Source organism: Nuphar pumila, chromosome 10, assembly GCF_984573655.1.
Source record: "Nuphar pumila chromosome 10, dmNupPumi1.hap1.1, whole genome shotgun sequence".
Taxonomy (NCBI): Eukaryota; Viridiplantae; Streptophyta; class Magnoliopsida; order Nymphaeales; family Nymphaeaceae; genus Nuphar; species Nuphar pumila.
This window is the reverse complement of record NC_143258.1, coordinates 116291120-116316778: the sequence shown is the minus strand read 5'-3', so window position 1 is coordinate 116316778 and position 25659 is coordinate 116291120. Positions and strand designations below refer to the sequence as shown.

Sequence of the window (25659 nt, the reverse complement as noted above, 5' to 3'; positions counted from 1 at the left end):
TTGATCAAATAAGCTGCAGTGCTAAAAGCATAAGACCAAAATTTAGAGGGAATATTAGCCTGAACTAGTTTCAACAATGTGATGGTATTTGCATTTAACAACATTGTTTTGTTCATGTGCACAAGGACATAATAGTTGATGTCCTATACCACTCTTCAAGCATCCTGGCAATGCATAAAAATTCACCACCCCAATCTGAATAAAGAATTTTATCTTCTTTCCAACAATATTCTCCACATAAATCTTAAAACATTGAAAAACTTTTAACACATTAGATTTTTATTTAAGCAAATAAAACCAAATATATCTAGTAAAACCATCAACAAGTATGACAGTATCTGAATCCATTAGAACTAAGAACAGGGGTTGGTCCCCATACATTAGAATATATAATGTCAAGTGGAGCCTTCATAGGTCTTCAAGTTTGTCCAAATAGAAAATGATATTTTTCTTCCCTTTTGACAAGCTTCACAAAGTCTATTAACAAAAAGTCTTTCACAGGAAGATCTAAATTGTCATCTGTTGAAAATTATACAATCCTAGGTGACCCAATCTTTGATGCCACTGATTTAAGGTAGCCTTTTCCCCACAAAAGCCTATTTACTTGTACTTATCATAATCTAGCATGGACCTCCATTACTTCGACCCTAAAGTAGCATCTTCTTTGTTGCATGATACTCTTTGCCCAATAATAATTGGAGTGAAATTCAAAAATAGCATCATTATCTCTAGTGAACTTCTGAACCAAAAGCATATTTATAGTTATCTTAGGAACAAGCAAGATATCTCTTGACACTAGACTCTTATCACAAGAAGAACCAATGTAAATAACCAAACTTGAACCATCACCAATTTTGAGAGAATTTGATCCGAGATATTGTAAATGAATTGACAAGTCCAAATCACTTGTCACATGATAAGTAGCACTAATATCATGAAACCAATTTGGGTCACTGAACTGAAGCTGAGCATCAAACTAAGTAGTAGCCTTATAAGCTTGAGCTGAACCACTGGATGACAATTTCTTAAGCAAATTTTGAAAGATTGCAGCACTGCTTAGAAAAGTGTCTTGTTTTTTCACAAAGTTGACACACAACACGACCTCTTCCATTCCCACAACCAGGATCATTAAAATTTTGGCTTCTGCCTCCATGACCTCTAGATCTATTTTGAAAACCTCTACCTTGATAACCATTGGACCGTTGTGGTACAACTAGATTTGCTGAAGGACCGATGACATCATATCCAAATTCAGCAATATCTAAAAGATATGCTTCATGCACGAGCAACATTCCAAGCAAATCTTCTAAAGAAAACAGATCAGACCAATTTAGTCTTAAAAGCCAAGTATTCAGGAGGAAAACCCCTTAAGATATGCACAATCAAGTCTTAATCCGCCAATTTTGAAGCAATGGCAAGTTGATGGCTATCATTTTAGCCTTTTGAAAATAAAAATCGATATTTATAGAACCTTTCTAAGTCTTGAAGTTGAGACTTGAGTTGCATCACTTTAGAACGAGAGTCCCCAGCATATGACTGCTTTAATGCTCTCCACACAACAAAAGAGGAATGTAAACCCACAATTTGGGCATGAATAGGTTTTGACAGAGATATTATCCAACTAAGAGCGAGCTAATCCTGTTTATGCCATTGAATGAAATCAAGATTGAGCTCTGTAGAGTTCTCCTTGAACATGTGTGGTGCAGGCTTTGAGCCATCTACCAATCCCATTATATTGTAGGTCACCACCATGGGATTCATTGAGACTCCCATAACAAGTAATTTTCGGTAGTTAACTGACAAGGAGATGATGGATATTACCGAGTCATTACCAGGCCGGTCATCATGCTTGAGAACTGCAAGCTGCTTGATAAAGAAGACAAACTCGATGAAAAGGAACTGGAAGATAACCAGTCCATTACTGCTCTGATACCATATCAGAACAATCAAACCAGTAAAGAACCTATGTCCACGGGTAATACTCTCTCTCTCTCACTGAATTGAGAGGAGAGAAAGATTTATATTATCACGTAATATCAGAAGAGATTACGAGGTATGTATGTCGTTTACAATTATCCTGAATAGCAAGATTTTCATCTAACTTTTTATTTCATGTGGGATTCTATTTGAAGGTCCATTTTTTTTAGGCCTCAAGTCTTTCATTCTTGTAGATGCTCCTTTATATAGGACCTTACCACATACAATTCCCTCAAGCTGGACACCTTTTGTGAGAGCTCTTTCATTGTTCACCTTGGACTTAATGAGCTGATCAATATCTTCTTCATTAGGAAACTGCACCAGACCATAGGGCGCTTTCCTTTCAGGATTCATAGTTTCCTCCACGTCTTGGCCTGATCTTCTAACAAGCAACATTCTCACCCATCCCACAATCAACAGAAAAATGCACTCGATAGATACTATTTTTCCTTTCCACCTATTGCTTCAGAACATGCTGCTAATTAAGTCTTCTGGGTGCTATAAGCAGATCCAACAATTGTTACTGAATCATGTGAAATTGATACATGTTGCAAAAGAAAACACTAGCTAAACCTTGAATCATGAGCCTGTCAAAAAAAATGTATAGAAGTCTAAGGAATCATCGTGGTTCTGCCATGTGTGGAATGCCAAAGGGCAGTCTGGGATTATCTATACGAATGAGGCCGCTTTTTTTGAAAAAAGTGGCATTACATCTTTACAGGTAGCAACATCAAATATGCCAACCTTTTCTTCACCTGACCTCATCAGGCAACCATTTTCTTAACCTTTAAGGTGGATTACGCACTAGAATTAAATGGAGAAACAACCATTTCAGAGTTATCTGTTCAGATTATAGAGAGAAAGAGAGAGAGAGAGAGAATAGAAAACCTACATTTCTCTTTCAATTTTGCTTCCATCCAAGGAACAAAATATAACACATGAAAGGGAACAATCTATCTGTACACTGAGGTTAGCCAGAAAAAAGAAACAAGAGCAACAAGGCATACAAGCAGTCCGCAAACTGCATGAGATGTGGTGAGAGATTATTTAAACCTACAAAGTAGAAACTCGTTGTACAGAGTGAATCATACACCTGACAAGGATGTTGAATCCATAAGATGCCATGTTATGTACTAAGGTTTTGCTTTGTAGCTTCCATCTTCAATAACAGATCTTTAATATCTGCTTCCATCCTCATTTTCATGCTGAAATATTCTTGATGAGCCCTTTCTAGGGCCTGCAATTCTTCAAGTTTCTGCCGTCGTCTGTGCTCAGCCTCAGCCAAATGCAATTTAGCAATCCGACTAGCATACTCTTCTTCTGTCTTCTCGCTCTTGGCAATTGCAATGCGTGTCAATCCTTCAGCTTCCCTTCTTGCATCATCAGCACGGGTTTGAAACATCTTAGCCTCTGCTTGCTTGATTCTAACAACACACTCTAGCTCATCAACAACAGGCTTCTTCTCAGCAACCAACCGCAGCTTGAGGTCGTCCATCCGTCTGCCCCTATGCTCCACGTCCACATTAAGAAGCACCTTACTATCCACCTCTGGTAATGGAACCATCTCACCAGACACAGATGAGGCTTTAAATGAGGGCTCCTTGCATAAAGCTCCTACTCCATTACTTGCTTCCCCTGGATTCTTACTGAGGTGGTCTTTTGGTGCAAAGGAAGAGGAACCACCAACATTGGACTCACCTTCTGAAAAAGGATGGAAAAATAAAAAATTAGAAACAAGGCAAAATAAAAAGTGGGTCAGTCAAAATACCTTCATGAAAGCATATAACATGCCATGCTGCTGCTTTTGTTTTCCATGATAGATTTGCTTTACTTGACATAATATTTCCTTGTGAAGGAATTTCTCACAATCTCTATTTCATTTTTAGTAGTTATTTTTTGGCAGAAGGGAATAAAGTTTAAGCTTATCTAAATTCCAAATAACATGGAAAGAGGTACAATTAACATGACATAAAAAAAGGCATAATACAACTGCATGCTTGAGATATTCGAGTGAAAAGACAGTGATCATAACAAGAGACAACTTGCAGGTAGCACAAACGTTTGAGGCGTGTCAATGCTGATACAATTCCAACACAGGTTGGCACTTGGCCATTAAGTGACATCAGGTGATTTCATGATCTTGTGTGTTTTCAGAACATAATAGATTGGTGATTTGTCACCACCTCATTCTTAAAGAGAGTAAAATCATTCCAACCATAAATACCACAAGCTCACCTTACCATTTTGTACTCTATTTTCTGTACCAAGATTACAAGTAGAATTCTATCTACTAACAAATCTCTTCAAGTTCTAATCAAACTTAAGTCTCGCCCTGCTTTGTAATAAAAGAAATTCTCAATAAGTCAGACTTGAGAGATGGACCAACAGGTTGCATGCTCTATTCTTGACTTTGAGGTCTTCTTTTGACATCACCAAGCAAAAGAGCCTGCTCTGGGGAACATACTCTACTTGTAGGTCATCTTCTAAGGAACAAGTAAACCCATGATTAGTAACTGTCCAAATAACAGTTATAATGCAGAAATTTCCACTTGCATTCTGCAAAGGGTTACACCAACCTGACTGTTGCTTGCAACACACACTCTGAAGCAACTTGACTCAACCTCCTGGGACTCCACGTGACACCTTACCACTATAAACCTTCCCACTACATTGTGATGGAGAAATTCTCAAAAATCTGGGATCTAGGAGTAATTACAAGTAGCTTAATCCATCATCTATCCAACACCTTCCATAGGCCAAGAGGCCAACCAAAATCAAATAATATATACACCACAATTTTACCTTCACCTAGAAACCATGATTACCAGCATAAATGGATATGGGAGGTTATTACAGATCCTTTCTTGCTCCAGGTCTGACCAGCCAGGCCCTGCCTAGAGGGGACTACGCAGAGGAAGTTTCCCTTTCTCCGAGGACTCCCAGAGAAACCCGCTCAGCTTGGAGTCCTACCCAGGCTGGGACTATGGTGGGATGCCCCCACTAGACACATATCTAGGGTGGGATTGTGACTATATATTTTACTATTTTTTACTCTTGTAAATATATATAGATATATCATGCTTAATTTATTTTAAATGAAGTTTATTAAGAGATTTCTAAGCTTGGTTTGTGTTCTTGTTCTTCAAGGTAATGTATCTCTCCCTCGCCTCTCTTCCACGCCGGTCATCAACCTAAAAGGAATGCTTTTCTCCCTCCCTTGTCATCGACCCTCCATCCACCTCGCTTCCCTATGTAACCGATCAGGAGAGACGATTCTCTCTCCCTCTACATGCATGTTCCTCCTTCGTGTGGCGCGCGTCCCTCTCCTGAGTCATGACTCGTTCTGTGTGCTCGAGTTCTAACAATGGTATCAAAGCATCGCTTTTGAGAAACTATGTCAACAAACAAGACCGCCCTGGTCAGCACAACAAGGGCTCAAGCCCTTCACGGCTTCGCACGAGAGATCCAGCAGCAACCAACGGTGATCTACATCAACCACGACGATCTGCATCCCAAGATCTCTCCACTGATCGTTCCGAGATCACATCGGTATCAAGTTCTTTGATTTTTGTACTTCAAGTTTGAATTTGGAAGCTATTAATAGTCTCCCTCAAGTTGTACATGGTAATTACCATGGACAATTTGGACTTTAAATACCACAATCTTTGCTTTGTCAAGCCCTTTGTAAAAAGATCTGCTATTTGGTTTTCTAAACCAATGAATCTTACTTTAAGCTCCCCGTCTTCAATTTTACTTCTGATGAAGTGTCGATCAATCTCTATATGCTTGGTTTTTCCATGATGCACAGGGTTCAATGAACTTATGGCACTATGATTGTCACAAAATAAAACTCGTCTAGGGACTATCTCATCCAACTCATGTAGAAAATTTTGTATCCACATCAACTCTTAGGCAGTTGCTGCCATGGCTCGGTATTCAACTTCAGTGTTGGGTCAAACTACAACCCTCTTTTTCAGCTTGACCATGAAATTAGATTACCTCCAAAAAATACACAATAACCTAAAATTGACATTCTTTCATCTGGACCGCTTGCCCATTCATATGTCATAACTACGAATAGATCTTCTTTGTGATTTCTTTTTTATAAAACAACCCATCACCTAGGGTCTAAGTCACACAGACTCGGCTATAAGGTCGACACGCCCCGACACGGGTGCGGCTTCGGACAGGGGGCGGACACGGTCAACGAAGAGTTGGACTCGATCAACGCACCGGGGTTGAGTACGTCCACGTTTTGGACTCGGTCAACTTTGACCGAGTCTATATTCATCCATTTTTAAAAATTAATTTGGACTCTAGTCGGGTCTGAATCTGGATCCGAACCGGATCCAAAACAATCGAGGGGTCAGGGCCCAACCCTCAAGAGGTGCAGGGGATGGGGAATACCCCCCCCCCCCCCCGAATTCTTTTTACAGAATTCTAGGGTTATGGTCCTCTCTCATTCGAGCTCTGGCAGGCCACCGACGACCACTGCCGCCGACGACTCTCTGCCACCTCCCCTCGACACTCCCTTTTCTCTCCCGTTTTTCGGCCACCCGACATCGACAACCCCTGATGCTCGACTCTCCCTCCCGCTCGTCGTATTCCGACAGTCGACGCCAACACCACCGTGCGCCATCCCCCAACACTGACGACTCCCCTTTTTCCGGCCACCTGCCGAAGACCCACGTGTGGCAGGGGCAACCCCTTCCATATTGGGCAAACGAGGAGGGGCCGAGCCCCTCCTTTGCGAGCAAAGGGTGCAGGAAAGGGGGGGTTGAGCCCCTACCTATCCTGCAATAAGGAGGTCCGACAGGCCCTGCCTGCTGGCAATGAAGGAGAGGACGAAGAGGGGAGGGGGAAGAGACGCAAAAGGGAGGTCTCGACCCCTCCCCCCTTGTACAGAAGGAACGGGGAGGTAGGGAGGGGCTCGGCCCTCCCCTATGGAAACAGGGCAGCAGGGAGGGGCTTAACCCCTCCCCTGTAAAAATGGGGCACCGGGTCGTGTTCGGCAAGGGTCTTCGCCTGCCGATTGGGATTTTTCCGGAGAAGAGGGGCTCGACCCCTCCAGGGGCGATGCCCATGCCCCTAAGCACCCTTAGGTAGGCAGAGGCCTCGCCCTTGCCTCTTCTCCCTGTCACAGGGAGGCAGGGCAAGGCCCTGCCTCCGTGTATCTCATCTGGTAGGGGCTTCGCCCCTGCCACTCAGTTTTTCCAGCATTGGCAAGAGCGACGCCCCTGCTAGTCGCTCTCTCTCCTGCAGCGCAGACAGGCGCAAAGGGCCCCTGCCCCTTCCTACTTTTTCGATTTTGTGTTCAGTTTTCAATTTCACTTTTCTTTTCAGTTTTCACTTTTCAGATATAACGGTGAGTTCTAGTGGCAGTGTCAATACATTTGATTCAAGTTCTAACTCTGAATAAGAAGTTTCTCAACCACTTTGGAGGCTTGTGACAAAAGGGATAAAAACTAGTGGGTGATGATGGGAATATGCAGTTTTATTGTAATCTATGTACGACTGTTTTCACGGGTTCTTATATGCATGTAAAAGCACATCTTTTGCATATTCGTGGTCAAGGAATTAGGCCATGTTCTGGGGTTGACAAAGACTTGTTAAAGCAATTAAAGAAAGAACAAGAGAAAGCTGAAAAGAAGAAAATTGCAGAGATGAGATGTGATTCGATTAATCTGCCTTTTGCTATTGCTAGTGATAAACAAGAAGAGCTTTTGAAGAAAAGAAAGATGGAAGGCAATAAAACAATACAAGGATCATTCAAAAACATGGCAAGAGCAGAAAATGATAAAAAGATTGGTCGATTCTTTTACTCAAGCTCAATTCCTTTTAATGTAGCTAGAAGTCCATACTGGAAAGATATGATTACATCTTTGGCTAATTGTAATTTGAGTGGTTACGTGTCTCCTAGTTCAGAAAAACAAAGAACAGTCGTTCTTGCAGAGGAAAAAAATAGAATTGAAGACTTGTTAGAGACCCAAAAAATTGCATGAAAATGACATGGAGTGTCTATTGTTTATGATGGGTGGACTGATATACAAAGGCGACCACTGATAAACTTCATTGCTTACTCACTTAATGGGCCAATCTTTTTTAAGACTGTTGACACATCTGGGGAGTATAAAGATGTTGCATATTTAAAAAGATTATTTGTTGAAGTGATAAAAGAAATGGGTGAAGAAAGTGTGGTGCAAATCATTACTAACAACGCTCCAGTTTGCAGTCGTGCAGGAATGAATTTGGCAAGTGAAGATACGTATTCAGATATTTTTTGAACTCCTTGTGCAACACAGTTTAAATTTGGCACTTAAGAGTATATGCAATCCATCAAAAGATGATGCATATGCATATGAAATGTGTTTATGGATTGAGGAAATAGAGCATGATATTCAAAATATTAGAAATTTTGTTGTAAACCATCATCATGCCCTTTCTATATTTAATAGGCATTCTGATCTCAAGTTACTAAAAGTTGCTGAAACTCGTTTTGCTTCTCTCATTGTTATGATGAAAAGAATTAAGCAACTCAAGAATGTATTGATGATGATGATGGCTGATAAAGATTGAGATTTTTATCGTACTGAAGATGATGTTAAGGCTCAAGCTATCAAAAAATATATCTGTGATGATTTTTGGTGGGATAAAATTACATATTTTGTTGAATTTATAGGAGCCTATTTGGGAAACGTTGAGAGAAGTTGACAGAGATGTACCCATGCTTCATAGAATTTATGAAATATGGGACAATATGATTAAAAAAGTTAAAAGTATCATTTTTAAACATGAGAAGAAAGATGTTGCACTTGATGATTCAAATTTTACAATCATGTAGATTCAGTTTTAGTGAGAAGATGGGATAAAAGCAATACACCTTTGCATTGCATGACACACTCTCTCAATCCAAAATATTATGCAAAAAAATGATTGACAACAGGTGTTGGTCGTATTTCTCCAAATGAAGATCCTGAGATATCAAGGAACATAATGATATGTTTGGAAAGACTTTTTAATGATCCTCACATGTTGGTTGTAAATAGTGAGTTTGGAAAGTTCTCTACTGAGAGATTTGATTCTTTAGCAGCACTCGTGGCAAGGGACGAGAAAGATCCCCTTAATTGGTGGGCACCATATGAATCAGAGACACCAAATCTACAACGTCTTGCAATGAAGTTGTTATCCCAACCTGCTACATCATCGTGTTGTGAAAGAAATTGGAGTACATATGCTTAAATTCACAACATTAAAAGAAACAAACTCACTAGTAAAAGAGCAGAGGATTTGGTTTATGTTTACTCTAATCTACGATTAATTTCTTGCCGTACCAAAGATGAGTATAGGCACTTTTTTTTCTTTTGTATTCAAAGTTCGTATTTAAATATTTGTATTCAAAGTTTGAAGTTAGATAATAAGTTAGTCATATTTTGATGCAGTTGTGGACCATCCAAGTATTGGGATGTAAATCCAGAAGATTTTGACTTGGAGGGAGAACATGATTTGCATACTCTCAACATGGACTACCTCGATCATGTTCTTCCCTCTAATTCAAACGATGAGGCAGATTTATGATAAGTTTTATTGTTATCACACTCACAGGCTTCTTTATGTGTTATATTTTGGTAAGTTTGTGTTGTTACTTCAATAGAATTACTTTTTTATTTTTGCTTTAAAATTTATAATCTTATTATTAATTTATTGTTATATATATAATTATATATATATATTTTAAAATATATATATATATATATAGCCAAGTCCCCGTGTCCAAAATTTTTGAAATTGTGCCGCGCTCGTACCCGCACCCATGTGACAACCTAGGATACCTTTTAGATACTGCTCATTCTACTTCATATTAAGTCCTACACGGACTAGGGATGGCAGTGAACCAGGGGAAAGTGAGGTCCCGCCCCGTTTGGACCGGGGATGAAGGGTATGAAACGGGGATGGAGGTAGGGACGAAGGTTAAAATCCATCCCCGTTTGGGGATGGAGGCAGGGATGGACTTACACTTTTCCCCACCCCGCCCCGTCCCCCCCACGATCCCCGCCTAGCCCCGCCCTGCCCCATCCCTAGTCCTTCTAAAGGATGGCAATAAACTAGGGGGAAACGGGGCCCCGCCCCGCCTCATCCCCGTTTGAACCGGGGATGGAGGACATGAAACGGGGATAAAGGCGGGGGTGGAGGTTCTAATCTTGAGACGGGGCGGGGGTGGAGACCTTGTCCCCCGCCCCGGTCCATTGCCATCCCTAACAAGGGTTGCAAGTAATAATTGCTTATTCTATGGGCAGCTGGCTTTCACTACTACTCTGCCCATTTGTCTGACCTTCAGATTGACCTTTGCCTTGGTTTTTATACTACGTTGTTCTCTTATTGTACTAAGATCCCCTTTGAACCAACAATTTGCTTTAACATACCCTAGATTCTTGCATATATAACAGGTAGGGATAGGACTTAGTCCTTGGGCAGTAGTGCTAGGGGGAATATTGGGTGTGGAAAGTATGCCTTGGCCTCTCTGATTGCCTCCACGACCTCGTCCCCTGTCCCTTCTAAAATATTCTCCTCTTCTACAACCATGTGACACATTAGTAATCAGAACTTCTTGAGATACACGGGAGGTATCTGCACAAACATCGAGAGTCATCCTATAATGTAACAATTTGGCCTTTTGGGTATTCAAATGTAAAGAGCATATCTGAATACTGCAAAGTAGTGGAAAGAACATGGTAGTCAAGTCCAAGACCACTAAGAGTCTGTTGAATCGTATCCTTATCTGAAACCTCATATCTAACCATTGCAAGCTTATCAATGATATTTTTCATCTTATTGAAATATTTCATAATGGTTATGAAACCTTTCTTTAAATTTTAAAATTCTTTTTTGAGAAACATAAGCCTGGACTCAACTATGTGAGAATATGTCTGGACTAACCTAGTCCAAAGCTATAGAGCCATGGAATAATCAAGTACTCCAATGAGTACCTCCTGCGACAAAGTAGAAATAATATATATATATAACTAAAGCTTGGTCTCTTTTCATCCATGAAATAAATTTTGGATTCCTAACATGAAATATCAACCCCATTCTCATTTGTGTGCTCCTTGATGACATTTTGGTGGAGGGACGATGGACCCATCAAGGTGTTCAGAGAGATCTTGACTCTTAATAAAAGGAATTGTTTGCCTCTTTCAAGTTAAAAAATTGAAATTGTTTAATTTTCATAAACCAATTGGGGTAGAAAGGTAGAGGACAAGGACGATTGAGGATTTAGATCCATGGGAAACTAAACCAAAATAAAAGATATGAAATGAAGACAATATTTAACCAATCACGTCAATATAAAACAAAGCTAGACCTAGGGGTGCGCAACGGGCATAGAGGCCCGATGGACCAAGTTGACCTAGCCTGCCATGAGCCAGGTTTGGGTCAAGGTCCGTTAGCTACCGAGCTGAAACCTAGCCCGTTATATACATGGGCCAGGTCATCAACCCAACGGGCCTGAGCTATTTATTAATTTTTAATAATATAAAAATTAAAGAAATTAATTAATTGCATAGTAACTTGCTAACTATTATTATTTACCTATGTCACATAGGTACGGGTGCGGATGCGAGGGTGGATGCGGCAACATGGCGCTGTAAAAAACCTTGGGTGCAATGGTGCAGGGAGGGTAATATATAATTTTTATCAGTTTTAAGTTAACACTATATGTATGTGTGTGGATTTATGTATTTATATATATATATAATATAAATAAAACTAGACTTGGTTAGGGTTATTTGAATTTACTTTTGGACATAAATGGACCTCAGTGTGGTTGACTTCACCTGACACAAAGGAAGTTGTGTCCAAGTGTCACACCCGCATGGGTGCGGGTGCGGTACCCTGTTAGAAGAGTTTGTGTTACATAGTTATTTACCTAATTAGTTGCATTAATTTTATGAAAACTACAAAGATAATTAGTTGGGTATATGGGAACTTGTTAATTATTTGTTATTTACCTAATTAGTTGCATTAATTTTAGGAGAAAGAGAAATATAATTTTATCGGACTGGGTTTATTTAGGAATTAGGTTTTCTAGAATTTTTCTCCATCACCTTCACCGTGCAAACTGCAGGTCCTCCATCAAGTAACCAACAGCCTTAGGCCAGAGCACCGATGGAGCAAGTGGAAATGGCTGCAAGCATAATTAAGCATGAGTAAGTCTATTTAACGAGGCATAGAGAGAGAGATTCTCAAAATGTTGGAGAGCAAAGGGTGATGTTTCTTTGGTCGTGGTGTATCATGTGCTTAATAGATCCAATGTATACAATGGTTTTGTTTCAAAAGTATTGGCACCACTGGCAGATATCACGTGTAATTGTGGAAGAGATTTTCCTCAAAAAGTAAAATTCCAAAAGACTAGCCTTTTGCTACATTGCAGAATGTCTACTTGTTAAGATTCTTTGGACCGAAAACTTGTTTGCTATTCAAGTCTTAAATTCTGTATTACTATGTTGTCATTTGCACCTAAAAAGGAAAAGGAAAAGAAAAACAAAAGCTGCATATGGAAATAAAGGGAAAAAATAAAAAAGGAGTACTCATGGCAATATGCCCCTACCAGATGAGAGGGTCCCTATGTAGTCAAAGGTGTTGATTAAGCACCGTCTAGGCGCCTAGTTGGGCGAGTCGCTACAAAACTAGGAATCAGTATGATTCCTAGGTTACTCCATTTGAAGTACCAACTAGCATGACTAGGCGCCTAGTCAGCGCCTAAAATGCCCTCGCCTAGAACTGAGGGTAGTGACATCTTTTATTTTGTTAAGATCTTACGATAAAAAAGGAGTCTCTCTCTCTCTCTCTCTCTCTCTCTCTCTCTCTCTCTCTCTCTCACTCACAACCGCAGTCGCACCCTTGGCCCTCGCTCTCGCCCTTCGCCCTCACTCCAACCTCCAGTTACTCTCTCTCTCTCTCTCTCTCTCTCTCTCTCTCTCTCTCTCTCTCTCTCTCTCTCTCTAAGCCTCTTCTTTTGCTTCTTATTCTTCTCTTTGGCTTTGTCTCTCTTTCTCTCTCCCCCTTCCTCCGCCCATTCTTTTGCCTCTCTGTATGTCTCTCTTTCTATCTCTCCCTTCATTTGCTTGTTCTTCTTCTCTCCCCTTTCTTTCACCTATTCTTCTTCTTCCCCCTCCTTCCTTTGCCTCCTCTTCTTCTCTCTTTCTCTCTCCTTTCCTTTGCCTCTTCTTCTTCTCTCTCTATCTTTGTCTCTCTCTCTCCCTTCCTCCACCTCATCTTCTTCTCGGTCTCTCTCTCTCCCTTCCTTTGGTGTTTCTTCTTCTTCTCCCTTTGTCTTTGTCTCTCTCCCCCTTCCTCCCCTTTGTCTTCTTCTTCTTCTTCTCTTTCTCTCCCCCTTCCTCTGCCTCTTTTTCTTCTTCTCTCTTTTTGCCTCCCCTTCCTCCGCCTCTTCTTCTTCTTCTTCTTAATTTGTCTTTGTCTCTTTCTCTCCCTCGCTTCATCTGCTTGTTCTTCTTCTTCTCTCGCTCCTTTTGCCTCTTCTTCTCTCTCTAACTACACTTGATGACAGTGATATCTTATAATTGAGCATTTGTTGAAATTCTGATTATGTTTAAATTGCATAGCTTTTGTTGATATTGGCAATTGTTTGTTTGTTTATTCAATTGTTCATAATTTTTGGGCAGGTTTTATAATATAATAGGTTTACTATGCTTGACGATAGTGGCATTTGTTGATAATTTTATGTCGGATACATGTTTGCTATTGGTTTTAGCACTTTATTTTAAGAATTTAGATTATTTTTAAATTATTTGGCATTTGCTGATATTCGCAATTGTTTGCTTTGCTTATTCAATTGTTTTTAATATTTGGGCAGGTTTTGTAATGATGGACACGTTTTTTTTGTCTATCTATAATTTTTTTAATTAAGGTACCGACTAGTGCGCCTAGACCCACCTAGTCTCTGACTAATTAGTAGTCCACCGACTAGGCACCGCCTAGCGCTTTTGACTACATAGGCGGGCCCCTTGTAGGCCAAGTGTCTTTGTTCATTAGAAACCATGAGTAATGTTTGTCATTGCTTAAGATTGTGATCTGTTAGTGGTCTATGTTTGTTATATACTATGTAATAAAAAACCCTGACTAGTCTACCTAGTCTGTCTAGGCGTAAGTAAAATGACTAAGCTTTGCAATTCCTAGGTGGGCACCTTAAAAGGTACCAATTTTGCCGACTAGGCCCTGACTAAGGCGCCTAGTCAGTGACTAAGCTGCCCCCTGCCTAGGCACAAGGTCATTTTAGTCATTTATTGTTCTTATATATTATGGTATTTTTTGTGTATATATATAATTATGTGTGTGTGTTTGTGTGATTTTTTATGTGAAATGATGAAAACATGCTTAGTTATTATTATATGTGTGTTATTTTGCTTTAGGATTTTTTCTGTAAAACATTGAAAGCATGCATAGTTAATTTTAATTGATTATGTTTTTTTATATATGTGTGTGTTACTTTGTATATGTTATTTATATATGTATGTGTTATTGTGCTTTTGTGAAAGGCTGAAAGCATATTTTGTTGATTATACTGAATATCTTAATGAATAATTGAATATATATATATATATGTGTGTGTGTGTGTGTGTGTGTGTGTACAATTATATGTGTGTGTGTGTACAATTATATATGTATGTATATTTTGGTTATATATATTAATATATTTTGTGAAAGCATGTGTAATTTTGTATTTGTGTAATGAAAACATCTTATTAGTAAAATAATTAAACATATTTTTATGTATATTTTGTATACTTTTTTATATTTTAATCGGGGTACTGACTAGTCCGACTAGTCCCACCTAGTCCTCGACTAACCATTTTAGGGGCCTACCGACTAGGCACATAGCGCTTTTGACTGCATAGGTTTATATATATATATATATATATATATATATATATATATAAAGGACATGTTTTTATATATACATAAAAGACATGTTTGCCATTGCTTTGATTGGTTTTTCCTTATAGATTTTATTGTTTTTTCTTATGGATTTTAATGAGGTATACGTGCCAATATTTGCCTTTTTATTTTATGACAGAGATATCATTAGTGTGCATAATAGTGATAGTTCATAGGATAAAGAGGAGGGTGGATCTAAAAGAAAAGAACTAATTGTTGGGAGCATAACACATGAAAACTGGCAAAAAAAATCTCCTATTGAAACATAGATATGTTTTGGATAGATGTTTATAAGTGTATATCCAACCAAGCTTCTGAACATCAATAAGATAGACGTGCACATAAGCCACTTGAAAAAAACAACAAATTCAACAGACAAATATAGAGAGATGTTGTAAGCTCCAAACTGGAAAGTAACAAATTGCACCAACCAGGAAAGAACTGAACTAACATACAAATAAACAAGAAAGCACTAATACTTTGATATCTTTGGATTATATTTCCCTTCGATATGAACAAATTAATTGCATGCTTACCAGCCAAGAAGGCCATTATAATGCTGTATACATCTAACACATTTCCTTTGTTTTCCAGATGTGCCAGCATTTGATCAGCCACATCATGCATCTGTTTCCCCCTTACATCAACGCTTCCATGGAAGATCCTCCTCACATACTCAAGTTCCTTCACAAGGGTTTCGGCATTCCAATCCTTTGCACAAGTTTTAAACACTTCCTTCACAAATCCAAACATCTCCGAGGGATGATCACAAGCAACACAGTGAAACTGCATCTCTGTAGTCCCTATAGCTCCAGTTACGCTTCGCCCATTTCTGATATGTGAATCCCGCAACCCGCAGTCAGTATGACACCAATGGAGACAAACATCACAGCCAACCCAGCTACATGTATTGGATGCCAAATCAAACTTTGAACAGACAAGGCACATGCATGCATTGCAAAAGCCATTCTTCTGACTGCAAATTTTGCACTCACAATCATCCACGGGCAAGATGTACCGACATGCAAGATTCCTGCATTTTAAGTTCAGAAAGATTTCCACCAGATCAGAAGATGGGACATGGCTTATTCGCCGTAGGAATGCCTGAAGATCAGTCTTTACAGCAACCAATATTTCGAGCTGAACCCGGTGACACTTTGATAATGTTTCCATCGTCAGGTCGGTTCTCCTTTGCAGCACCTCCTGCAAAGAACTTAAATGTTTCTGCATGCTCCCGTTTACTATCATTTCTCGCACATGCTCCTTGAGATACAATAAAGACTGGTCGGGCATTTCCTGAAGCCTCCTGGCCATTATTGTCAGGGGTTGTGACACTATATCAGAAATCAGCTTCTCGGCACTTCTTATTGCATTTTGTGCAAGCTGCGCAGTCTCGCTCTGCCCCCTTCTGTGAAGAACAGGCTGATCGCTCTCAAGACACCTATCATCATTGTCAATTTTCTTATTGTGCTCTGATCTAGTGTCACGAGAACCCACACTCTGTGTTGCAGAAGGTGCAACTTCCTGCCCACTATGCTCTGCTCTCTCCCTCATAAAAGTGGCCTGCCTTTCCAAACTGTTGGCTTTTCCTACGCTTCCTTCTTCTGCTTTCATTTGTTGTTGACCCCGCAATGCAGCAACTTTTTCTTGAAAATGTGCATTTCCATTGACTACCTGAAATGCTGATGATTCTTGAAAATTCAAGGGCTGGAAAGCATCATTACCGCTCTGCAATATCCTCTGATACAATGGGACTTCTTTACGCTGCCTATATCTTTCCATCACCCCACTGTTGCCATTGTCCGCCTGCTCAGCCAAAGACTGCCCTTGCCATGAGCCTTCAGGACTTTGGTCCACACCCTTAAATATAGGATGGCTACCAACCGAATGTTCATAATTATCTAACGAGTTCTGGGTAAGTGAGCAACTAGGATTATGAACAAATGGTTGAGAACCAGAGAAAGAAATGGATGCTGTAAATCCGTCCGAGCTAACACGTGTATGGAAGGAGTTAGTTTGTAGGGAATGTGTACTTCTTGCACGACTAGGAGATGGTGGAGCTGGGGCTGGTTTCAGATTTGGAGATGCAAGCGTCAATGAAACATCCGGTAACCCAAGAGACAGCTGAAGCCGCTCAGATTTTAGCTGCTTGCTCTTATGCTTCTCGACAGAACTATCTATCTTATGTAACTTATCCCTAAAACTGGCTTGTGAGAATAGTTCAAAACCCATCGTGGTCGTTCCTTCCTTTTCACAGATGCTGCCCCTATTTTCTCCTACATGGGTTTCACGGTAAGCTCCAGAGGCCAACAAATCCCTCTCCACTAGTCCATCAACAGCAGGAAGATTCTCTTCATTTGCGATGACCACCCCCTTACCTTTATCCTTGCCGCTTTCACTGTATTCTCTAGTCGATGCCTTCTCTGTGTTTCCACACGATCTGCCAACTTCCTCCACAACCAATTTCTGGGCATCAGCAACCAGGCTAGTACCTGATTTTTCAGGCATAAATATTCCACTTTGCTGGCACTTGTTCCCATTTTCACCATCTCCCTGATCATCCTCGGTTGGTTTATCATCCAACGGAAGCTCCTCGTCATCTGCTTCCTCGTTCAAATCTTGAAAAAGGTTTACACTCCCCTGAATCTGGTTCGATAACCCACCGGCTTCATCAAAACTCGCCTTTGATAACTGTTCATCGTTGCCTGAAGGAAAAGACCCATCTTCTTCCTTCAGCAATTCCTCACCGTCTACACTACTTGCACCTCCATCCGATTCATTTCCCCTCTCATCCACCTGACCCCCTATTTTCTCCCCACCTTCTGGCTTCTCAGCTGCGGCATCACCGCTTGAGTGGTCCTCCACCACCTCTGCAGTTACGTGCGACTCAGATTTGTTTTGTTCCGCAGGTGACTCTAATTTCTCTTCTTCCTTTGCAGTGCCGGAAGCAGACTCTTTCTCCTGATTCTTTTCGTCCTCTCTGATCTCGGATTCCTTTGCATCCGGCGATTGGATCGTGCCCACTTCCACTTCAGGTTCTGGCTCCAGTTCCCCTTCCTCCATCTCGCTACTGCTATTATCTCCATTCTCTACCTTCCTTCGCTCCACTGCGCTCACGGATGCACCGCTACCTCTATCCTCTGATCCCACCGCAATCGCTCTACTGCACCAACTACCCAACCTCGGAATCGAATGTCCCACGCCATCTTCGTCTGTCCTTTCCTTACTACTCGACCTCTTCCATGCGCTATCGTCCCGCTTCGATCTAAACCCCTTGGCCTTCGCCGGGGGGTCGTAAAACTCCCTCCTGAACGACGAGGACGATGGCGACGGGAACCCGTTGGAAGGGCTCCGATGGCTCCGTTCTCCCACAGAATCCCTGAACGGCTTCCGCACGCCCTCCACCCGGCCGAATCCCTTCCTATCCATCCTGTAGTCCAAGTGTTCCTTCCGACGGTACGCCTCTGGCGAGAAGCCCTTTCGCTCCGCCCGGCCGTCCCGATCCTCGCTCCGCCCGCCCTCCACCTTCAACGAGTAGCTCCGACGGTAGCTCAACCGGTCGGAACCCGACGAGTCCAGATTCTTCAGCGATCGCATCTTGCTCCCTTCCTGCTCCCTCCTTCCCCATTCCTTGCACCCCGATTTCTCCCCGCCGGAGTCGAGATCGTCGTCGTACGATCTCTGCCGCTTCATGGATCCACGATCGAAGAAGAAGATGAAGCCAGAAAAGGAAGAACAAAACAATGAAAGAAGGAGGGAGAGTACCCCTAAACCCTAACCCTAACCCTAACCCTAACCCTAACCCCACCTGTGGCCTCGGCGGTGTAGATGAAGGAGAAAAAAACCCTAATCTTTCGGCCGGAAAAATCGCAGAAACAACCGGAAAAACAGTTTCCCCTCGCCTGAATCCGCCACCTTCAGGCCCTGGGGAGAGGGGACGAGAGATACATCTCAGCCATAAACGAAAGACGAGATTTTCGGTCACTGAGAGAGAGAGAGAGAGAGAGATTTCTCTTCTTTTTTTAATTATTCGATTATTGGTCGTTTTACGTGAGATGCTGTTACGGTGCGATGGGTCAACTCTGGTCTTCTGGATTTTCTTACCTTTTACTGAAATGACGGATGTATCCTCCTCTGTGGTTGGGTCTGGTGTAATCGGGTAATTTGGGTTTAGTGAGCGCTTACTTTGGATATTGGGTTGTAATGCCACTAGAGAGTCATTAAAGGTTCTTAGAGGATATTTCACCAAATTTAATTTGTTTAGAGAGCATTTTTTTTTTTAAGGTCCCGTTAATTTCATGCTGCTTTCATGGAAAAGTGCTGAGCTGGCTAATGTAATTATTTCTAGCCATGAACGACAAATATCAAAGTGGACAAGTGTGACTAGTCTGGGTTACCCGGACCAAACCCTACAAGGTCGGATCCGAAGGTCTGATTAATACATGAATCCGTGTATACTTTGTGAAATTTTATATGAGACTCCAACCTGACCCGAGTTTCGATTAAGACCTGCAAATTTTCTATGTAAAAATAATAATAAAATATTGTTTTACCCAATATGATTCAGGTTGTTTATATAGTTCTTATCGAGTTAGAGTATGATTTCTCTTATAGTGGACCCGATATCATACCCAAAAATCGAGTCCAAGTCTAATTTCACCTGGTCCAAACTAAACCCTGCCTATTGATACACCCTGATGCCCACGCAAGTGGGCTTCAGTTCTTTCATCACTTACAAATTTTCATATATGTAAATCCTTTTGTACATCTTCCTTGTAAAAGCTTTTAACGAAGGATGAGTTGGTAGGATTTTTTTTTAGAAATCTGTATTAATTCTCATGAAAAACATTTCTTTTACATGGTAATGAAAGTTGAAACCAACGAACCCTAAAGTAAAGAGCTAATCAAAACAAGTACACATCACTTTGTGTTGGGACGTTCTAAGTTAAAATCCAAATGATACGGTTGTATAGCTGGTAGGTCTTTCCTCGAATGAGAATGGATCAAATCCATATTTGTCTAGCTCTCTATTGATCCAAACCACATTGTATTATTTCAGGGAGGACCTTGACTTTATTATGGATCCAAGATTCACAGATGGTGCTCGGCAATGAAAGCATTTTGATCAAGGTGATGTTTGGATAACTGTGATCAATTAGGTTAATGGGGTTATTTTGTTTGTATGCAAAAGGGTGGATTAAAAGAGACGTCTGTAAATTGTTGTTGATGATTAAATTTGTATATGGGATGATGGCACTTGAATTCTTCTTTAAAACTTAAGGATGTTGTTACATGCTTAGATTCTTCACCTTAAGAGAAGGTAAAAATAATACAGGTTTTCTCAATCCTTGTAGCTTTGAATTGTAATATGCAAAACAAAAATAAAATTGTATATAAGTATTTAATCAAAGATTAAATAAGATTGAAGTAATTGGATCAGAGATTTGGAAAAAATACCTTTTTTGAATGTGAGGGTTTGTTTGATTCGACAATGTGCTAGCATTATTGAGTAGATGTATTTACGTAGACCCAGCACATAGGTGTAGAATTTTCAAATTTTTTAGACTTTTCAAATCTTTTAAAGTATAGGGGTGAGCCCCTATTTATAGGTGTTTGAAACATATATGGATCATGGGACTTTTTGGGTTCAGATTTGGTCTAAATAAATTTATGCTCACTTTGGATAAGTGATGAGGTTTTATCTGAGAGAAATATTCTTTCAGAATCGTGCAAAAGTAATTGAAGATGAGGTAAATGTGCTTAATTTGCTTAAACTGATTAGATGACTAAATTGATTTAAACATCCTAAGATAAACAGCTAAACAAGCTTAACTGTCAACTGAAGAAGATAAACCAAATGTTGGATTGGTTGGACAGGTGAACTGAGATAGTCATTTGGGAAGGACAAGGTAGCTAAACTGGAGTAGCAGTCTTGGGTCAAACGATTGAACTGAGATGGTCGTCTGAATGTGGTGGACGATTGAACTATTTTATCTATCTTATGAATTTTCTCAATTTTCTTGTTGTCATTTTGGTTGTCATTTTGTAAAGTCCAACCTGTAGCTTGATTCTTCTAAAGATGTTAGTATTTTGGGCATCTTGAAAAAAAATGGTGTTTGGTTAGCCAACAAAAATGAAAATTTGTAGGAGGTGTAAGGCCGGGTGGTGGCACACTTCCCAAGCTACTGTTGGTAGGGGTGGGCATTCGGCTGGCCAAACCCACTAGTGGACCGGGTCGACCTGTCTGTTGATCAGACTGGCCCGATCAATGATCTGACCCATTGATGGGCTGGGCTAAAGGCCCGGTTCAAGCTTGACTGTTAGGAAAACCTTGGCCCATGGCCTGCTTGTTAGCCCATGGGCCTAATCGGGCTAGGCCTATATATATATATATATATATATATATATATATATATAGGCGTTAGACCAGGATGAATCATGTCAACCCACTTTGAGTCGAGCCAAGCTAGAGGCCCAATTCAAGTTGAGCCAGGGCCAATTATACCGACCCTCCGGACCAGCCCACAGGCTGCCCGACCCAATGCCCACCTCTAACCATCAGTGGAACTTATTAGGTATTGTTGGTGTGTCAATGGGCCTGGTTTACCCTGACCTGACTCGAACCAAACCTATAGAGTCCAGGTATGGTGTGATAAATAAGAAGACTCGATTAAGATTAAGGTCAGGACCCGAATGTTTGATTTATACATGGACTCAAGTATAGTTTGTGAAATGTTATACCATACTCAGACCTGACCCAAGTTTCAATTAAGACTCAAAATTTTTCAAAGTAAAAATGGTAAAAAATATGGTTTTAGCAGGTTTGGTTCATGTAATTCTTATTGGGTTCATGTATGGTCTTTCTTATAGTAGACTTGATTAGACTCAGGTTCAAACCCAATATCATACCCAAAAATCTAGTTTTACCTGTGTTCGAACCAAACCCGACCCGTTGACACCCCTAGGTATCATCAATGTGTCGTTTGAGTTTGACTTTGATTTTCTTTCTTTATATATATAGGAAAATGGGTCACTGCTAAAATTTGGTGCTAAACTACATGCTAAATGGAGTTTTCAAGCTTCTCTGGTGCTTTTTATGCGGTTCTGGCCTCATAAATGTATTGGTTATGGTTTATTTATTAAGAATACACACCTGGATCATGTGTTTTCGATGAAAAAAATGATGCTTGGAGCCTAAAAAATTTATAAAGATTTTGGACCGTTGATTTTTCAAACTTTATAAAAACCCACCAATGTGTCGGAATCAAACGCTTCAAGAGCTGATCCCTCTAAAATCAAGTACATTGATCACATCTGTGTTGTTAGAATTTAAAAATAAAATGAAAAAAGCACATAAAACCTATTTAGCATGCTAGTTAGCAGGAACCATTACTATATATATATATATATATATAAGAGGTACCATGGGACCTTCGGGCGTCCTTTTTGTTTTGAAAACAATTGAGTTTTAGACCGCCTCTAAAGCTTATTTTTTGCCCAAAATCCCTGCCGCCTGTAAGAAAGGTTTCGGCAAGGGTTTTGGGCCCCCTGCCTGCCTCTTCTTTTACCAGGGAGGGTCGAACCCCCTCTCTGTCTCGATGCGTAGGGGAGGGTCCGTCCCTCCCTGCATATGTTTATCGCAGGGAGGGGCTCGAGCCCTCCCTGCCTTCGATCTTCGCTGGGGAAGGCCTGACCCTCCCTGGCTTTGTAGTACGCAAGAGGGATCGAGCCCCTCCCTGCTCACTGTTAAGGCAGGGGAGGTGGTCGAGCCCCTCCCTGCACCCTCGTCTTCTTTTTCTTCGTGTTCAGTCGACCGACAGGGGGGGGAGCCCCCTGTCGTTGGCTCTTGTCGGCAGGGGGACTTCCCCCCTGTCTCCCTCTTTGGTTCGATCGACAGGGGAGCAGAGCCCCTTGACGTTGTTCTTTCACGTCAGGCAGGGCAGGGCAGAGCCCCCTGCCTACGTCTTTTCTTCGACCGATAGGCAAAGTGGGAGGACTGGGTCCTTTCTCGCCGCCCTATGCTTGCTGGGTAGGAGAGGGTCGAGCCCTCCCTGTGTTCTGTTTCTTCTTGGCAAATAGGGGCTCATCCCCTATCTTTGTTTCTTTTTGCAAGACGGAACAGGGTCGTTGCCGCTGCCCTTTTGCAGAGATGGCAGAGGACCGAGCCCTCTTTGCATATTCGGCAGGCAGGGGCGAAGCCCCTTGCCTCCCCCTTAGTGGCTTGCAGGGAAGGGCCTCGCCTCTTTGCTCTCTTGGCAAGCAGGGTGAAGCCTCCCTCGTTGTCTTCTTCAAGCAGTGGTGCAACCTTCTGCCTCCCTGTTTCTCGCTGACAGAAGTGGCTCGCAGCCCCTGCCCCTGCTTCTTGCGCTTATAGCAGGTGCACAAGGGCAGGATGCCCCTGCCTCTGCTTCCCTTACGTCAGGATGACGGCAGTGCCCCTGACCTTCTATTTTTGGTGTTAGCTTATTAAGATCGTCACTTTTGTGGCTCGTACGACGGATCTCGTTTGTGCTTCGCGACCTGAGCCGTCCATCACTTACACCCGCAGACGCCAGCAAACTTGCAACTCTCCAAGGTAGGGGAAGATTGCACGAAAGACTTGGACAATTGAATTAAGTTCAATCAACTAAAAAGGATATTTAAATAAATATATATATATATATATTTGTACGAGTACGCATTTAACTTAGAGACATGGTTTCACGATCCTTGTCCTTTACTTTAGCGGCGCGCATCGCGCAAAGGTTTTGCGTTGGCAAAGTGGTAGGGGCTTAAGCCCCTGCCGGACGGCTATCCCTTGTCATAACAGACCGACAGGCAGAGGCTTTGGCCCCTGTCGGTCGACGAAAGGAAGAATAAAAAGGGAAGAGGAGGCGACAGAGGGGGTACACACCTGGGAAAATCGCGATGATGAGGGAGTCCACGAACGACCAATGGCGAGGCATTGATGGCTAGATGATTGTCGACGACGATGATCAAGGGTTCACGGTGGTCGCCGATGGTTTCAATCATCGATGACTGAAGAAGGGGGAAAAGTCGTCGGCGAAGCTCCGGCCTGTCGATGATCGGACGGGAGGTCGCAGGTGGCGGCAGCCTGACATGATTTTTCGGCAAATCACAGAAGACGAGAGAGAGTCGGGGGGTATCGGGGAGAGAGAACGAGAGAGGAATAAGGGGGCGGGGGTTCTCTTTGAAACCCCAGCCTCGCGGTCTTCAAAAGACACGGGAGGCGGTGCCTCTATTGGGTCCGGGTCCGGGTCTGGGTCCGGATCCGACCCGAATCCAAGCTTAATTTTTTTTCCCGATTATTACAGCTCATGCTCTCCTTTAGCTCTCTCTTGAAATTTGTTTTTCTTTTCCAAACTATCTCCCTCTCCCAAATTTGGTCTAGACCTCTCTTATTTTTTTCTTCTCCTAATTAAAGTGGAGGTATAGTTACAAAAGAGGAGCACCAGCCGAAGGATGTAGCTGGCTTGTGCGAACCGCATACCCATATGACTCAAAGATCAGTTTCGTCTTTATGAGGTAGGGGTTCTAAAACCAATGAATGTAAGCTAAGATCAGTATGCATGAAAATAATTCGAGGTTCAAATACTGATATTAGAACAACATATCAATCCTAAACTCGTTAGGACTGATATGGGTTTTAAATTCATGAACACCTGAAATCGACCTTGATTTGGTAAAAAGAAGTTTTTTCCAAAAATGATTTTAGAAAAATTAATATACCTAATTTTATCAGTCATAAACCTCACTCATCCAAACCATATCAGTCCTTAAACAAAGTTAGAATGGATCGATTTATCGATTTAAAAAAAAATTGTTTTTAGTATTAATCCCAAACATGGACATTTTCATAAATTGTTTGTGAAACTGATAGAGGGAATGATCCACAAGGAGATCAGTCATGGATCTGTGATTTGGATTGGTCCAGATCAGTTCTTTTCCATTTTATTTTGAAAAAAATAATTCATAATTTTTGAGTTAAAAATTTGGGGCGTTACAACTTTTGGTATCAGTGTGGAAAGAAAAATTTGGCTTATGACACGTTTAAAAGTCTGACATCACTTGATGAGTAGGTTTTATTTTGATATTTGATGCAATTATAATAACGTGGTTTGTAAATTTTTTTTTTACTTGTGCAAATAAGAACCTAGATGCAAAGTAGGGATATCACTTGTAATTCATGACAAATTAACATAGAACTTATGTAGATATTTTTAAAAAAATTTAGATGACTACATGACAACCTTAGGATTGGACTGCACAGAGATACTTCTTCATGAGAGCTCTCAACATGTTAACTGCCATGTGTCAGAACCTCACAAATAACGAGGGTAATGATGATAGTAATCATGGTAGCAATAACACTGAGAACCTCATAATTTTCCCAACAAGTAATGCTAGGCCTTGTCATGGTGAGAAACAATGTACACCAACCATTTTAAGCTAATCTCGAGCTCAGAAACATGGCTATCCCCTTGCAACTTTTTTCTAATTTTATTTTTCAAGAAATGCATTGAGAAAAAGGCTAAAAGAAATGAATCAAAACATAAGAGACAAAATGTAATGCCCCAATTTTTGAAATTGAAAAGTTTAGATTTTTTTTTTTAAATCTCTTTACATAATTTTTAAGAAAACAATAGAATCTCTTTTTAGATTTGGTTCAAACCTTGGGCGGGTTATAGTTACCAACACACACTTGAAAGACTAGAATAATTGAATTAAACC

At 41.0% G+C, this 25659-nt stretch overlaps 1 protein-coding gene across 1 annotated transcript; it reads right to left on the bottom strand.

Annotated features, from left to right (window-relative positions):
- Positions 1-2855: 2855 nt before the first annotated feature.
- On the bottom strand, positions 2856-18945 carry LOC149828025 (protein OBERON 3-like). Its single transcript, XM_090019814.1, has 2 exons — positions 15465-18945; positions 2856-3678 (listed from the first exon to the last, which is right to left on the bottom strand). Exons 1-2 carry the CDS (start codon positions 18619-18621, stop codon positions 3104-3106), a joined length of 3732 nt encoding a protein of 1243 aa, XP_089875940.1. The 5' UTR covers positions 18622-18945; the 3' UTR covers positions 2856-3103.
- Positions 18946-25659: the final 6714 nt, after the last annotated feature.